The sequence below is a fragment of the Anarhichas minor genome, unplaced genomic scaffold (assembly GCF_050575085.1).
Source record: "Anarhichas minor isolate MPS153535 unplaced genomic scaffold, ASM5057508v1 ptg000063l, whole genome shotgun sequence".
NCBI lineage: Eukaryota > Metazoa > Chordata > Actinopteri > Perciformes > Anarhichadidae > Anarhichas > Anarhichas minor.
In genome coordinates, this window is record NW_027466509.1 from 1,466,643 (window position 1) to 1,483,323 (window position 16,681).

At 45.1% G+C, this 16,681-nt stretch overlaps 1 protein-coding gene across 1 annotated transcript in view; it reads right to left on the reverse strand.

Annotated features, from left to right (window-relative positions):
- Window positions 1–16,681, reverse strand: part of abca2 (ATP-binding cassette, sub-family A (ABC1), member 2) — a 61,776-nt gene that overhangs the window by 6,679 nt on the left and 38,416 nt on the right. The window contains exons 25-40 of the mRNA XM_076078149.1: window positions 15,852–15,972; window positions 15,373–15,663; window positions 12,808–13,029; window positions 10,855–10,957; window positions 9,086–9,411; window positions 7,969–8,182; window positions 6,568–6,673; window positions 6,372–6,483; window positions 6,119–6,179; window positions 5,225–5,399; window positions 5,005–5,120; window positions 4,160–4,307; window positions 3,802–3,925; window positions 2,052–2,184; window positions 1,043–1,163; window positions 642–820 (exon numbers count right to left, since the gene is read on the reverse strand). Coding sequence (XP_075934264.1) covers window positions 642–820; window positions 1,043–1,163; window positions 2,052–2,184; window positions 3,802–3,925; window positions 4,160–4,307; window positions 5,005–5,120; window positions 5,225–5,399; window positions 6,119–6,179; window positions 6,372–6,483; window positions 6,568–6,673; window positions 7,969–8,182; window positions 9,086–9,411; window positions 10,855–10,957; window positions 12,808–13,029; window positions 15,373–15,663; window positions 15,852–15,972 — 2,552 coding nt within the window. The remainder of the gene's footprint in view (window positions 1–641; window positions 821–1,042; window positions 1,164–2,051; window positions 2,185–3,801; window positions 3,926–4,159; window positions 4,308–5,004; window positions 5,121–5,224; window positions 5,400–6,118; window positions 6,180–6,371; window positions 6,484–6,567; window positions 6,674–7,968; window positions 8,183–9,085; window positions 9,412–10,854; window positions 10,958–12,807; window positions 13,030–15,372; window positions 15,664–15,851; window positions 15,973–16,681) is intronic.

Here is a 16,681-nt window from a genome sequence, read left to right on the forward strand (position 1 = left end):
CACACACACAGGATAGATTTCTCAACAGAGGTCCTGCAGCACAGAACTCATGCTAACGTCATCATGTTGACACCCAAACGCTCTTCTGGTTTCAGTCTTTCCAACAATGTTAGAACCTGGCTGAAGGGATTTGCTCCCGTTCAGACATTACAGCATTAGTGAGGTCCAGCAATGACCCGACTTTCAGTGCAGTTCATCTCAAAGATGTTGGATGGGGTTAAGGTCAGAGAGACATTGTTGTTGAAACAGAAAAGGGACAAACACGATCTGTTAACACAACATTTGAAGCACACTCACTGTCTGAAATATCATTGTATGGTTTTGCTTCGCTGGGACTAAGGAGGCCAAATCAGGAACAACAGACCAAGTTGGCACGCTGCATTCAGGCAGGTGATGATGTCATCGTCTCCGCCAACCCACATTCATCCACCAGACCATCAGATAGTGAAGACTTGGTTTCTCTAGAGTGACTGATGCAACTTGAACATGATGTTTCCTCTTGTTCACCTCAGCACTCAGCTGAGCTGAGGACAATAACAGCCCTCACAGCTTAATAAATAGAGTGGTGTCGACATGCAGTGGACCATAGTGTTATTCTGATCGGATGAGTCTTCATGTGATCTTGTGTTTCTGGCACTGACCTGTTTCCGTCGATGAAGGCTTCTCCTCCAGTGGTGCACTCGTCCCCCGTTAGCATCTTGAAGGTGCTGGTCTTCCCGGCTCCATTAACTCCTAGAAGTCCAAAACACTCACCAGGCCGGACGCCCAGACAGAGCCGGTCCACTGCCAGGATACGACCCATCTTCCTGGATTTGTAAACCTGAATACGAGTAGATACACATTAAAGCGTTTGAGTGTAAGTTTTAGCTCCTAAAATAGAAACCATGTATATTTCACACGTATAATGGTTGTTTTAGCTGGCAGGTTCATTTGATGTACTGGCATAGCTGGACACCATGTTTGAGTAGAACGTCCAATTGTGTGCAACCTAAGCTGTAGCTTCTAGGGATTTCTCTAAATGTTGACGAGCTGAGTGTTAAACCTTTGTCAGGTTCTCGATCTTCAGCATATCGTTGTCGGCGTCTCCTCGCAACACTCTTCGTCTCTCACAGGCCACGTCTACATCATCGTCGTCTATAGGCTGGCAGCTGACTGGCACCCTCCTGGACACACACACACAAACTCTTCTCAGTTTTGTCTTTGTTGTTCCTTCTCACCCTCAGCATGTCCACCTCTGCCTCAGATAGCGATATCCTACATTTCCTAAACTGCCTTTGAACAAACACCAGAGAGCAGATAGCTCGTTGCACCTTACTGTGGAGCAGTAAATGGTAAGGTTGTGATGGAATGCTACTGTTGCTATCTGTATCTGTATGTTTTAGAAAAACATTAGTATTTGTATTTACATTGGAAGTGGTTAGAAATCGTGTAACCTTTTTTACTGATTCCATTTTAAACTCCTTTTAGTGTGTGAAAGTTCAAAAAAACTTCAAAAACAAATCTAAAGTGAATCTAATTTAAAGTTGTGTCAGTATAGCTCACATTGGACCATATTGCACTGTTTATCTCTGGAGTGTGTGCACGCAAAGGCGGAAAGTCCAGATGAAAATAAAGTTGGTTTAAAGTGTAAATGAAAAAAAATGAAAGATAAAAAACGATTGAAAGAATCTAAAAAGCTGTCTTGGTCAATTTGCATGTACTTTTTAGACGGTCCCTAATTTCAGCTGTCAAGAATGAAATCTGATTCAACCTCACGCAGAGAACACAACATCACTGTGAAGAGGGAGTTCTGTCGGATAAAATCACTTTTTCATTTTGAGAGAAAGCATCAATCAATCGTCACTTAATCATTACTCCGAATGTAAAAACAACTGTCTTGTAATTGTGTTGCATTATGGTCCATGTTCTGCTGCTGTGGGTTGAGAAGCTGGTACCTCGTGTAGCCTTCTCCGTGATGCATAGTTGTTGATTGTAAAAGCTCTAGAGAGAAGGTTACTCCTTAATCCTGAGGCAGTGACAGTAACACCCGACCCCTCACACACTTGACTCACGGGGGTTTCCTGAGGAAGTTGTACTGGCAGAGGATGGTGATGAGGAAGCCAACAAAGCCTTCGATGGTCATGGCAACGAGTCCTCGAGTCACAATGTCCCACTCGAACGGAGACTTCATCTTGTCAAACTGGCCTGAAAGCACACACTCACACAAATGATCCTCAAGATTCTTTCACAAACATTTGTCTCCGTCAAAAGTGAAAAACTTACAGGTTAACCTTGTTTTTTACTGTCAACTAAATATGAGAAAATACCCGAACTAACAATGCAACGTCGGGCGTTGTAGTGCTGCTGCAGAGTGAAGAGAGATGATGAACTTTGGGTAAAGCTTTGTGCTCGTCACTGTCACTTTTTACACAACCGTCTAATCACAGTGGAGGAAGGCGGGACAAATGGCCTACCACCAAGACGTAATCGTCCTGTGTTATATTATGAGCATGTTGTGGTCTTATTGTGTCTGCTACGCTATTGTTTCTATTGTTTTTACTGTAGACTATTGTCCTCGTGTCTGCAGCATGGACCAAATGGATTTTCCAGTCTGGTAAAATAAAGTTGATTTTAATCTGAACTAAATCTCATGAACCCACATGACGTGCTTCAGCCTTCCCTTCATCCAGACTAAGGGCCGGAGCAAGTGCTCTACTACGTACTGACATTTATATTCCATATCACAACAACCAGATGCAACCAAAGTTACTCAGTTGGAAAACGCAGCGCCTCCAAAGCACTCTCCAGCGCCTCCAAAGCTCTCTCCAGCGCCTCCAAAGCTCTCTCCAGCGCCTCCAAAGCTCTCTCCAGCGCCTCCAAAGCTCTCTCCAGCGCCTCCAAAGCACTCTCCAGCACCTCCAAAGCACTCTCCAGCGCCTCCAAAGCTCTCTCCAGCGCCTCCAAAGCTCTCTCCAGGCCTCCAAAGCACTCTCCAGCGCCTCCAAAGCTCTCTCCAGCGCCTCCAAAGCTCTCTCCAGGCCTCCAAAGCACTCTCCAGCGCCTCCAAAGCACTCTCCAGCGCCTCCAAAGCTATCTCCAGCGCCTCCAAAGCACTCTCCAGCGCCTCCAAAGCTCTCTCCAGGCCTCCAAAGCACTCTCCAGCGCCTCCAAAGCACTCTCCAGCACCTCCAAAGCACTCTCCAGCGCCTCCAAAGCTCTCTCCAGCGCCTCCAAAGCTCTCTCCAGCGCCTCCAAAGCTCTCTCCAGGCCTCCAAAGCACTCTCCAGCGCCTCCAAAGCTCTCTCCAGGCCTCCAAAGCACTCTCCAGCGCCTCCAAAGCACTCTCCAGCGCCTCCAAAGCTATCTCCAGCGCCTCCAAAGCACTCTCCAGCGCCTCCAAAGCTCTCTCCAGGCCTCCAAAGCACTCTCCAGCGCCTCCAAAGCTATCTCCAGCGCCTCCAAAGCACTCTCCAGCGCCTCCAAAGCTCTCTCCAGGCCTCCAAAGCACTCTCCAGCGCCTCCAAAGCTCTCTCCAGCGCCTCCAAAGCACTCTCCAGCGCCTCCAAAGCTCTCTCCAGCGCCTCCAAAGCACTCTCCAGCGCCTCCAAAGCACTCTCCAGCGCCTCCAAAGCTCTCTCCAGCGCCTCCAAAGCTCTCTCCAGCGCCTCCAAAGCACTCTCCAGCGCCTCCAAAGCACTCTCCAGTGCCGCCAGCGGAGCGTTTTCAGAGGAGCGGCTGTCGTTTCCAGCAGGGAAAGAAAACTTTGGTGGACACTTAGAGCAGCGAACAACTTAGTCAACATGTGGGACTGCGTCCTCGTACCTATTTTAGCGTAGTATTCATTGATGTACTCATTGTAAGCCATCTCCATCAGGCCGTGGCCCAGGTTATAGTTGGGGAAGATTAGGAAACAGGACTTCATGTAACTGTTGACTCTTTTCAGATCCTGGAGGAGATGAAAACAGTGAAGAGATAAATAAATAAATATCCGAAGGCCATTGTCCCACGCTGCTGCAGTACCAAAGTAAACAGGTCTATTGCACAATGCTCCATATCCATTTAGTAGCTTTTAGATTTATTAACTTCTAAACATTTGACATTTGATATGAGGGGTTAAATCCTCAAAATAAGTTTGGCAAGTTGCAGCCTTTGAGGTGACGATAACCAGAGTCACACTGACCTTATCGTGCTCAAAGAGCTGGAGGAGGAAGGTGGCAACAGTGGCAGTGATGCCTATGAATAGGTTGATGACGATTAGAAACACGTAGGCTGTACTGGGCACCTCAAACCAGAAGGATGCTGGGTACATGATGGGAGTGATGGACCACCTGGAAGGAAGAGCAATCAGCTGAGCAAAATCCCCGAGGACGTCCAAATCTTCAGGACACGAGACACAGAAAACAACTGGAGAACACTTTTAAGCGCTACAGACCCAGTACATGTCCTGCTCAAAGACAGATGGACTGGGGATTGGACCAGCAGCCGTACTATTAATAAACAACCCACTCTACCAACCGTATTATATATTATGTAAGATTTTTGCTTTAACGTATATGAACAGGTACAGTGTTTATAAATGGGCAGTTAGTCATTCTGATCTAACCCTCTTTCTGTTGTTGTTGTCTGTTCTGTTTTTCATGAACTGGGATAAATATATGAATAAAGGGTGAAATCTGTACACATTGATGTTTCTTAAATAGAAGTCGTGAGACCGTGATGTCACCCACAGGTTTGTTGACTACGGTTTTATAGTAGAGTCATTTTCTCACGGACTTCTATAGAACCAGAGGAGTCGCCCCCTGATGGCCAGTAGAGAGAATGCAAGTTTATGGCACTTCAGCATTAGCTTCACTTTGGAGACCTGAGTGTGAGACCACTAAACCACACTTTAATTAGAAATTCAATTACATTCAAATTCAACCAGTCAAGTTGTTCTGCATCAGAGCGTCACATTATAATGCCTGATAAGTAAACTGTGTGTGTGTGTGTGTGTGTGTGTGTGTGTGTGTGAAATGGAAGTCTCACCCGTAGAGAAGAAAGAGGGAGAGGACAGCAGGGAAGTTGGTTGGGGAGGTGTAGGCCGGCAGGTCGAACACAAACAGAATGATAACACAGCACGTGGCAGGTACCAGGTAGTTGAGCTGAGGAGAGATGATGAAGAGAGGAGAGGACATGTTCAGACCTGGACAAACATATGCAGTATTTCTAAATAGCATCGATCACACACACATGGTATCCTCCTCACCATGTCCCAGATGTAATTAGCCAGCCAGTAGATGACAGGATCACAGCCGCTGACAAACTGCAGGTGTTTGGCCTTTGTGGATTTCTCTGCAACCAGGAACACCACAAAGCTGGCTGGCACAAAGGACATGGCCACAATAATGAAGATGGCAATCACCACATCTGTACCCTGGAGCCTGGAGATACAGGGGAGAGGAGAGGAGAGAGGAGGAGAGGGAGGAGAGGAGGACAGATAGGAGGAGAGGAGAGAGGAGAGGAGAGGAGGAGCGGTGTGGAGAGGATAGTAGAAGAGAGAGGAAGATATGAGAGGAAACGAGGGAGGGGGAGAGGAGAGAGGAGAAGAGACATGAAAAGAGAGAGGGGTAGAGGTGGTTAGAGGAGATAGTAGCAGAAGAAAGGGGTGGAGAGGAGAAGGTGTAAGAGAAGGAAAGGAGAAATGAGAAGAGGAGAGGAGGAGGGAGAGAAGGAGAAGAGGGGAGAGGAGAGAAGAGTAGAGGGCAAAGAGGAGGAGAGGAGATGAGAGAAGAAAGGAGGAGAGGAGGAACATAGGAGAGATCACATGACATTTACACTTGGACGTAAACAATCCAATAATAAACATCCATGATAATTCAGCCATGAATATGCCTACAATGACTTTATGATCCCCAACTCCCAAGAGCCAAATCACTCAAGTTACCTTGTAACACTTTGCTGTTACTGAGTTAGTTGTGGATCCGTGTCGTCCAACGGGATCACCAGAAACACTCGTCACATTATATTTGTGATCTATACATTTGGTTATTTGTATTTGTACTAATAATAAAGGACAAAACTACAAAATAAGCCCCAAGTTGTAATAATGTCCTTTAAGTTATCCTAAGGAACTACATGTCAGTGCTGCTGAGCAACTTACAAGTAGTCCAAAGAGAGGCTGGCACTGGTTCGATTCATTGGATGGTTTGTCAGAGTGAAACCTGCAAAACACACGCGATACATAACATAACAAGCAAATATACGTGGATGATAGGAACCACACCAGGAGATGGCCCAAAACTACAGTAACCGTATTTAACAACACTGATGATTATTTGGCATTTAATTGGGAAGACACATCGAGGCCTTCAAAGTAAAAGCATCGTGTTCCATGTTGTGTCTCATGCAATCACCATAAGCAGCAGGGTTGCCCTTGGATGCAGGCAGGTTGGCGCGCAGGATGGCATTGTTGAGGACGTTCAGATATGTTGGCATACTGTGGTAACCTTTGTTGTTGTACAGAACCTGGACACAAGCAGTCGCTCTGTCAGAGGATGTTCATGCTGTATTAGTGAACTTCTTGTGCAGGTTAGACTCTGCCCATCTCACCTGAGCTGATCTGCGAACTGCTATCTTGCGAACCATTGGAGGTATCTTCCTCCCAAAGGATGCTGGGATGGATTTCTGGATGTTCCCCACCGTTAAACCACCATATCTATTGAGAACACAGTCAGTAAGACAATTCAATAGTTAAAAAAATACCCATTTTAATGTTTTGTTCAGGTATTATAGTTGTGCATGTCTACTGCATCACTATGTAATCAAGGCAGGAAGTGGTCACAGTGCAGTGCAATGAAATACGAATGTCCGGTCTGTATTGGCTTTAAACTACCAGTGTCTTAAAGATGGGTGAGCGTCTCTGGCAGTGTGTTAGACTGGTTTTATTTGTATTTTGAGGGGTCAGACTATGGCGCCCTATTTCTTTCCATTTCCATGTCACCACGAGGAACATCCGCCTCCATCCGCTTGAGTTGACATGTTTACGCCGATGACACACCGCTTTATTTCTCCTTCAACTCTGCCAGTAACAATCAGTTAATCATTCTCAGTGCATGTCTAAATGATCTGCCTATCAAATACTTTCCTTCAACTAAACAGACACATCTGAAGTCATTATCAGAGGCCAAGGCACCACACACAATCACATAATGTACATGCTGCAGCCGGTAGCGCTCATGAATGTTGCTACATTTTTGTCTTAATTTGTCGTCTTTTCGTCTTCATTACTGGAGTGCTTATATGACAGAATACACTCAGCAACACAAAGGAAGCGTTTGGTTTTGATTCATCCGTGGAGAGTGGACCTTGAGGCTATCACTGACCCCCCCCCCCCCCCCCCCACCACCCAGACCTGCCGGACCAAACACTACTGAAAGCAGAGTTGAGAGGGAGAGAGTCGAGATGGGGGCTAAGCTAACCCAGCAAGGACCGAAGGCTACTCCACCACTCGATCGGCTAATGTCCAATCGCTGAATGATTCAGGCTAAGCCAGCAACGGGTGATCGTGACTGCTGTGCCCACATCTTTACAGACGCCGGGCTCCATTGTGGCAAAAACACAGTCTGTGAGACAAGAGGAGGTGAGACACTCACTCACTCACTCTGGTCTTTACATCAATGATGATTGGTGCTCAAACACAGTCAAAGATAATGGACAATGTTTACCTGATGTCAAAGTATTAGTGTAAAGATGTTGACCACATAAAAAGGTATATATATATAAATCTGTATAGTCTTAAGGAGGTGATCTCTGCAGAATCAGTTTGAGGAGAATTATTGATTTAAAATGCAGCAATGCTATCTCAGATTTTGAGGCCTAATTAGATTTGTACACTGAAAGGTAATGATAAAAGTATAATTTTGGTACTGAAAACGCTTCCAAACCTCAGTTATTGTCTTAGTTATTGATACCAATATCACAAAATATGAAATGGTCCCACATCAGTCTCACCTGTGTAGGCGCAGTCTGTCTGACGTGAAGAGCAGATACTCAGAGACGTTCCGGCCTGTGATGTCCACCAGGATGTCACCTGTTACTACCTTCATGAGGGGGGGGCGTCCTCCCACTCCACTGGGGCAGGAGAAGCCCGTCCCCTGCATGGAGCAGGTACAACGCACCGGCTCATGGATGGACAGGGGAAGTGTGGGAGGAGATGTCACGGGCTCTGAGCAAACATAAGAGAGGTGTCTTTAACTCAAAAGACCTGCTTCACATTTTGACTTGTCATAGCAGAAAAAGCACAGGTGGCCACCTTAATGATGGCTCAGCTCCATTAAGGGTCGATAGAGTAATTCCAGTGAGCCAGCACACACGATACCAGGACATGGCTGCACATCATCCTTTCTTTCATTTTCCATCGCTTTAAGACCCATTGTTGTAAAAGCTTTCCAACTGATTCACAGGTGGAATAAAATATATTCTCAAGACTCAAGAAGCAATAAAAGAGACGTAAAACCAAATATAGTTTGTGAGGATGCATCTAAACAAAACAGCTCGGCAAGTCAACAGAGCGCCACCAGAGGGTTCATTCAGTTGAATGTTTTGTGCCAAACACTGCTTTCCAGCTTTGTTGCAGAGTCTGCACAGTTGCGTTTATTACAGGTAGGGTTCATTTCAGGGTATGTATTGGACAATTTAACCGTTGACGTGTGAATTTGATGAACTATTACAATTAATTAATATTAAAGAGTGTCGTGCACACATGGTAGCCAAATGTACTGATTCAAGAATAGTGTTTCAGATTCAGGTTAAAGATAAACCAATGTCTGGTGCCCAGACAGATGCAGCAGCGCTCTAACACACTTTTATCAAATGGGTTAAGAGCATTAAAGGTGGGCTTACTACGTTGTGTCTGGCTCTGCATATGACTGAAGATATCTAAACAAAGTGTCTTTGGTTTGACAAACTGGTTAGCCGACTGGCTGAAGGACGCAAAGGAGTTAATTGGGAAAGAAACCCTTAAAGTATGTCTTTCTTAAACCAGTTGAGAAATGTTGTACCCTGTGTTGATTGTGTGAAGAAACGGTTAAATGCAATGACTGAAACTAGTCTTTTGAGACGGACTCACCATGGACTGTGGTTGGAGGGGCCACTGTGAAGTTCCACAGTCCGTCCTCAAAGCGAGGATCTGGATCATCTGATGGTGCCGGTGAAGGAGGTGGGGGCACAAAGTTGGAGAGAGGGACTCCCTGGGTGAAGGAGTCCAGACACATTGAGTCAAAGTAGCGAGCAGCCAGGGTCTTGGAGTTGTTGGCGCTGGGGTTGAGGGTCTGGGCCAGTTGGTCCAGGGTGCTGTTGAAGGGGGTTTTAAGGACGCAGGTCGCACCCACACCCGAGGGCAGACGGAGGGTGTTGATGATCATCTGTGGGCTGGCGTCTGGGGACAACTTACACCTGAGAGGGGAGGCCACACATGCTATGGATTGACTGAACTGGTTATTGACAGAATGTAATTTCTCCATACTATAATCTTTAACTTTCATTTTTTTAAATCCATGACTCCATGTAGTACATGTAAGAGTTATTGATTAAGCTAACAAGAGTCAGGGTGAGTCTCATGAGTCAGAGTCTGTGAAAGCCCACGTGAAGCACGGCCACAGCTCGTTAGCGTGAGAGCCACCGAGCTGCTGTGTTAGCACCACAACAGCTGTTTGGCTTCAAAGACGTAGAGAAGTACATTTATGATCAAATCAGCGGCTGTTGTACTACACAGACTTATGGTTTGTGTTTCAGAAGCAGATCAGGCAGTTGCTTAGTTTTGTTGGATATACAATACATCTTTATAGCTTTGTACAGCTTGATTTAGACGGTTTCTCCGTCAAGGAGCCTGCCAAAGGTAGAAAATACATATCAATATGGCAATCTGTATGAATGATAAATCAAGCAAATGGATGAATAAATTAGTTTTCACCGTTTATACTAATGATAAATCTTCAGATCTGGACTTCAGACCTTTGTCTTTCTGCCCCCCCCCCTCCCTAACACTCAGAGAGTACAATGTGTAATAGGTGTAGCACAGCTCCTTTATGAAGCTCAGTGCGTAGTGTGAGCGTAGTGATAGAGAGTGACGGTGTGGCAGCACTCGGAGCATACTATCGCTGCCAACCAGAGCACAATGAAGTCAGCATTTAACTGTGAATGGAGCAGTGAGTGAACCGTTCGAGCGACATATTATCAGCAAGTAAATCAGGATCCAAGTCACGTTCCTGTGTTTTGCTGAGTGAAGTGAAGTGAAGGGCTTTGAGAGTCCGGTCTGGAAGCTGGCAGAGGAAGGGTTAGCAAATGGCAACCACTGCTGGGCCTTGCATGTTTTCACTTTATAAAGCATTCGGCATATCACAGTATGTTCACCAGTTATTAGTTGGTACTTTCAGTTAGCTCTTATCAGAACTAAGAATTACCGATTGAAAATCCACCACTCTGGTCCAGATTGATGTAACAATCATTTAATGGATTGCTATTCAAATGTGGTACACAATTTAATGTTCCCCTCAAGATGAATATTCATCAGGTCACTATTTAAATTATTCCAATACTTTGGTTTATGACCAAATACCTGATGACATTCCCAGCAGCCTCGAGTGCAATTATTGGTACTTAGCAGATGTCAGCATGTGAAACTAAGATGGCAAATATTGTACTGGGTATTATGACATCAGCATGTCAGAATAGTCATTGTGAGCATGTTAGCATCCTGACGTTAGCATTTAGCTGATCTTGAAACCAGCCTGTCTGATGACATGTTGAAATTACTTTTCCCCAAAAGCTACGACCACCTAAATGTATCTCCATCTTATTTATGAACTCTCAGTGTGAATACAATGTGTGTCCTCTGACCTGTACTGGGGTCTGTCTTCGTTGGCGTAGGGGATGAAGTTGCCTCTAGGTTGGGTGTAGTTATGGTACTGAGAAGGGGACAAGATCAGGGGCGGCAGATCTCCTGTAGAACAAGACAGACCGAGTGATCACCAGCCTGTTAGCTCTCCTTCATGTATTTTACAAGTAGTGCAAAGCGTCAACATTAACTAACAATGAAGATCACCTAGCATGTTTTATAGCTTGCAGCACTCAGAGCACTGCAGGAAACGAGCAAACATCTCAACATTAAGCAGCAGCCCTGTGCACCACAGAGTTACTATTACATTCTTTTATGTTCCTGATTATTGCTTAAACGCTTGGATTCATCAAAGCTGCACTTTTTATTATTAACGATGTCTCAAATTGCATTTAAAATGACAAACCCACAACAATGATCATAAACTATGCAGTTCAGCTCTGGAGACCAAATTAGAGGTGGAGGGAGAGCGAGTATTGCACCTACGTACAGTCATCAGGAGGACACAAACACACCTCCTAATGAATGCTGATGTTCTTCTGTGTCTGTTGTTTGCTAACATGCTAGCCAAGACTTTATAAGTTGATAATATTTATGTTTTCAGCTTATTCTGCTGCCCTCATTGAATCACATCCTCACACACCATTTAATCATCATACCTGTATTACTGTTATGACAACACCAACTGTTTGATTACACCTGGTTTCATCATTTGAAACACAACTTTCCCTACAGGACAATAAAGTCAATATTATCTTACTATGGCAGCAATGCTAAGCAAGAAAGCTCTGCCACCATCTGTCTATAACGGACATTTACTCAACTTCTGTACTTAAGTACAATGTTGAGGTACTTTACTTGAGTATTTCATGTTCTTCCACTTTATACTTCTACACCAGGACATTTCAGAGGGGAATGTTGTGCTCTTTTCTCCACTATATTTATTAAAGTTTTTACATGTTACTGTTTTGTTGTTCTCACGTCTTTTTTCATTCATAACTCTGGCAAAGTGCCTCATTATTTTCTGTTTCAAGCTACAGACATTTCTATTATGCACCTTCAGTATTTTTCAGCCTGGACCCTCTCTGCCCTCCTGTCTAAGTGACTTTTGGGGACAACACTTCTTTAAACTGGTCCAGATGCGCGGCTGTGGCTCAGGGGGTTAGAGCAGGTCGTCCTTTAACCACAAGTTGGGTTGTAATGTAATGGAAACGCTCAGGTTGTTATTATACGTGTCTGACAACATGATGGAGATAACGCTAGAGAGAATAAAACACTTTTCTTTAACTTTGGCTTGATATGGTCCGTTTGTTATTGTGTCACTTGTTGCCGGAAGACAACGGTGGAAACGTGAGTGAGAGTTGACGAGAGGAGTGCCGGTGTTGACTGTGTTGTGTTAGAGTACGAAAGCTTAGGTTAGTGTTTCAGTGTCAGGGCTGCATATTTAGCTGATTTTGACAACGTGGATCTGACTTATATTTTCAGAACGAGACTTCTAATTGATATTAGACCAAATCAAGTGCAAGGTGAGAGAAACTTTACAAAACCTTGAAACATGTTGTCCTCATTAGTCACGTAGACACAAACACACAAACACATGGGGAAGAGGGTCCAGGGTTTAAAACAACAACGTTAGCACAGTAAGAGTCTTTCAGAGAGAAGCCACTGAAGGAGGATACAGTGACGTGTTTACATCTGTGCTTCTGAATTCCTGTCTTCAGGAGCAGAAGTCCTGCTTGTTTTCATTCCAGCCATCTCATCAGGGCCTGATTTATAGCTGGGTGGATGCGATTAACGCAGTCAGCTCCGTACAAAAACTGATCCCCGATCAGTACAACCATCAGCGACACTAGTGTCCACTCATCTGCTTTTTCAAGGAATACACTGTCTACCTGCCTGGTAGGACAGAGAAGCAGGATAGAAAGCTGCTGTCGACCAAATATGTGAAATCTCACCAATCGCAGGCACAGATAAGGCCACGGTCATGGCCACACAGACGAAGAAGGCAGGCAGGAGGATCTGAGAAAAGAGGCCCTTAGTGTTCCTCTTGGCACAGTGGAACCTCTTGACGATGAGGCCGTGGAACTGACTCAGCTTTAACCACCAACCCTCCAGCTTAAAGCTGCCCTGCCCCTCCAGGACCTCTGGCTCTGGGGACGAGGGGTTCTCTGCATCTCCTGGAGGGGAAAAGGTGGGGGAAGAAATGGTCAAATGAATGAACCTAGAAAAGACCTCTGCCTGATGACCACTGCTGTAATGTTTGATAGCATGATTGCACAATGAGTTTTTTCTGGACAATTCACTTTCTAACCAATTCCTAAGCATGTATTGTTGTTCAGGGCTGCTGTTGTAGAAGAGACAAAGTCCTGCTGAAGCGAGCTCGTCTCCATTCTGAAGTCCTGTTTATCCGACCGGATGGTAGTAATGGGACATGTTGATCAGTGTCTCCTGCTGTAGTGAGTGCTGTGTGATGGCTCTGTTGCTTATGTGTGGGTGTGGGAATGCTGGTAAGTTTGTTTTTGTTGGAGATGGTTAACGTGGTGAAGAAGCAGGGGGAACAGTACAGCAGGATGGGTTGAACTATGCATCTGTAAAGCAACAATAGGAGGTGGGGGGCAACGGACGTTGCTCTGAGTTTGAGTATGACATGCAGTCTATGCTGGGATTCTGCTTGATCAAAACCGAGTTTATTGTCTACACTGACTCCAAGATATCTGAAGCAGTGAATCTAGTGTTGAATCAAAGTTCACAAACAAGAGTTCCTCCCAGGCCCTTTCACCGTCCGTAGTTAGCAACATGTGCTGAGGCACAACAGGTTGAGTCAGTCACACGGGGACAAGCGCAAATGAAACGCCGGAGCTGCAAGACCTGGAGAACATGTTTTGCCCCGCCCCTTAGAGAGTCGGTGGCCACTTAAAAACAACATGTTCCTCTATAAAATGTTTCAAAAGATGCTTAAAACACAATTTAATTGCTGTTTTGTAATTGCTTTCTTTATGTCTTATTGTCCATGTGTTCCTTGTTTTAGGTTTTATATTATCTCTAGAGTTGTGTCACTGACAGGGACTTGCAGCATTACTATTGCTTAGGAGTTACTGCAGGTGTATAAACCAACATCCCTGAACAAACACAAGCCCACGCTTACCCTCGCCCACATGCACGCACTGTCACAGTTCAGCTCCACTCCCTCCTCATCAGTCTAACTCCCTTCACCTGTTCACTCACCTGGCTCTGATCACTAATCAGGCCACTATATAGACTCCTCCTCTCAAACACTCGTTGCCAGATTGTTCTTTGCTAATGAATGGCAGACTTTCCAGCGCTTTATCCCGGACTGATTTCCTGTTGTCGACCCTTCCTGCCCCGGATCTACCCGTCCCGCCGGACTCCCGGTAAACTCCCCAGCCTTCTGTTCCTGACCTGGATTATTCTGCTGGTTCTGCTGCTCTGCCAGAGACTTTGATGTGTCCGTCTGTCCCTAAGTTTATAATAAAAGCCGACGGTTCCTGGAATCTTGTGTGCATATACAATCCGTTACACGCACATTCAAACACATCGACACGATCACATTTTCTTTATATTTTGTTGTTTATAATGTATGTTTATATATATGTATTGTTATTATATATCATATCTTGTCAACAATATTCCGATGTCATATCTTATGCATATTCATTTAGTGTTCTCTATTTTTTTTGATAGTTTTGATATTATACATGTGGAGGCTTCAAGTGAGCCTTCTGCCTCTTCCTGCACTGTGATATTATTTATCTCTGTTATGTTTGTGCAAAACAATTAACTATGAACTTATTGTTGCAGCAGATTTTACATAATGCATGCCCCTTTTAAATCTTAACATAAGACACAGGAATTCTTCTTTCCAGGACGTCTGAAATGTGGTTGTATTTCTTTGTCTTACTGCTTCTCTTCCTCACTGAGGAGGAAGAGGCCCGAGCGGCTCTCTTCAGTGTCACCTGCATGAGTGGAAACGACATTTGGTGTCGCTGCATCGTTGCCCGATAGGAAACAGTAGAGTTTTACAGTCATAGGGCTTATACACCCTGTACAGTGCTCGAAATGGGTTGTAATAACAAAAAGAAAGAAATGTGTTTGTCACAAATCAGGAGGTACACAGGAGAGCTGTGACCACGGGAGGAAACCGTGAGAGGGCAATGACAAATGTGAGTCTCCTGTAAAAATCTGGGGGATTGTAAAATGTATACTTGTATGGTGAACAGGAGAAGATTTATATTTCTTTGTTTTAGTTCATGTCAGTCACATATTCCAACTCCAAATTCGGTCAGATCAAGGCACTAGTGGAGGCCGTCCGTACAGGACATGTACTTAGTCTGAATAACTGGCAAACAAATGTCGAAATACAAGAAAATTGCTGATTAAGCACATTCTCTTAAATCACTAGTACATGCCGCTGAAGGACATATTACGTGATGTATTAACCAACATCCCTTGGTTGGAGGCTCAGTATCTGACACGGCACATCTGCTATCTTGTCGTCTTACCCCTCAGGCTGGCAGAGTCAGACTCTTGGCCGTTGTCAAAGAGTGGGCAGTAATCTCCATAGAAGTCTGCGTACAGTCCCCCTTCATCCCCCCTTACTGAGCCGATGGACGAGGAGGATTTCAGGGAGGACTGGCTCTGACTCAGCCCGGAGCACATCACCAGATTACTCGGCTCCACCTCCGGCTTCTCACTCTCCACTGAAGGTCCAGTCTCACCCTGTGGCGCCCCCAGCCCTCCTGAACCCATTGAGGACTTCCCCACTGAGCTGCCCCCCAGGGAACCCTTCATGTCTGCCAAAGGACAGAGAGAGAAGGAGAAGATTCTAAAGTCTAAATCTAAGGTCAGAGCTTTAATTCAGGCAGTACACACTTTGCAGGAATCTACTATTGTTGAGACAGCCATGACTAACTTATGAAGGTGAGAAACTGAGTGGATGTGTTGAGCTATCTGGAGACACATGAGAGGAATATGGTCTCACCAGCATCACTGTTCTCCAGGGACTGGTCCTCCTCAGAGACTTTGAGGAAAACCTCCTCAAGCGTGGTGTCCATCACCCCGAAGCTGGTCAGAGCCAGGCTGTCCAAGCTCTGCTCTAAAGCCTGGAGGCACACACAACAGGTGAGGGCGTCAAATGACTGCACAGTGTATTCATTCATTTTACCAACATCCCCAATAACACTGCAGGGCTTCACAACATGGCCTGTCATTTATATCATGATTAATTGCAACATTGACCTCTGGAACAATTCTTATTATTTGAGTTATTCATAAGTACTCCTGAGCACTAGGTTCTCTGTCCTCACACAATACTACTGAACAATACGATGGGTCAGGGTAGGCAGGAGCACCTCTAGGAGCCTCTTCATCTTTCCTTAAACAAATACTATCAAGTTATCAAGTATGGCAACATTAAAGTTATACGTTTTCATACGTTTTGTTTTAAGACATCTGAAGGCTTTACTGGTCCTGTCTAGTTTGTAGTGCCAGTTAGCATCATAGCTAACATTAGCACTAAACATCGCCTGGAAGGCTTCATATTTAATCAGAGGCAGCGTAGGAGTGAGTTGTGGGTGCAAATCAGTTTAGTGTCTCCCACATGCAGCCAATCATAATGTGTGACGTCATCCATAGACGTAGGATCCCGAGCCGATTTTCCAGGCCGAGCCCATATTGAACCTACACTGGCCCTTGCTCACTACCTAGGGCCGTGCACTTTGTGCTCGCTGTGCCCTCTATCCCGGCAGGGAGGGATGGCTCTTACTTCCCCCGGGACAGACTGTCTCTCAGTCTGCAGCAATGTTGGCAATC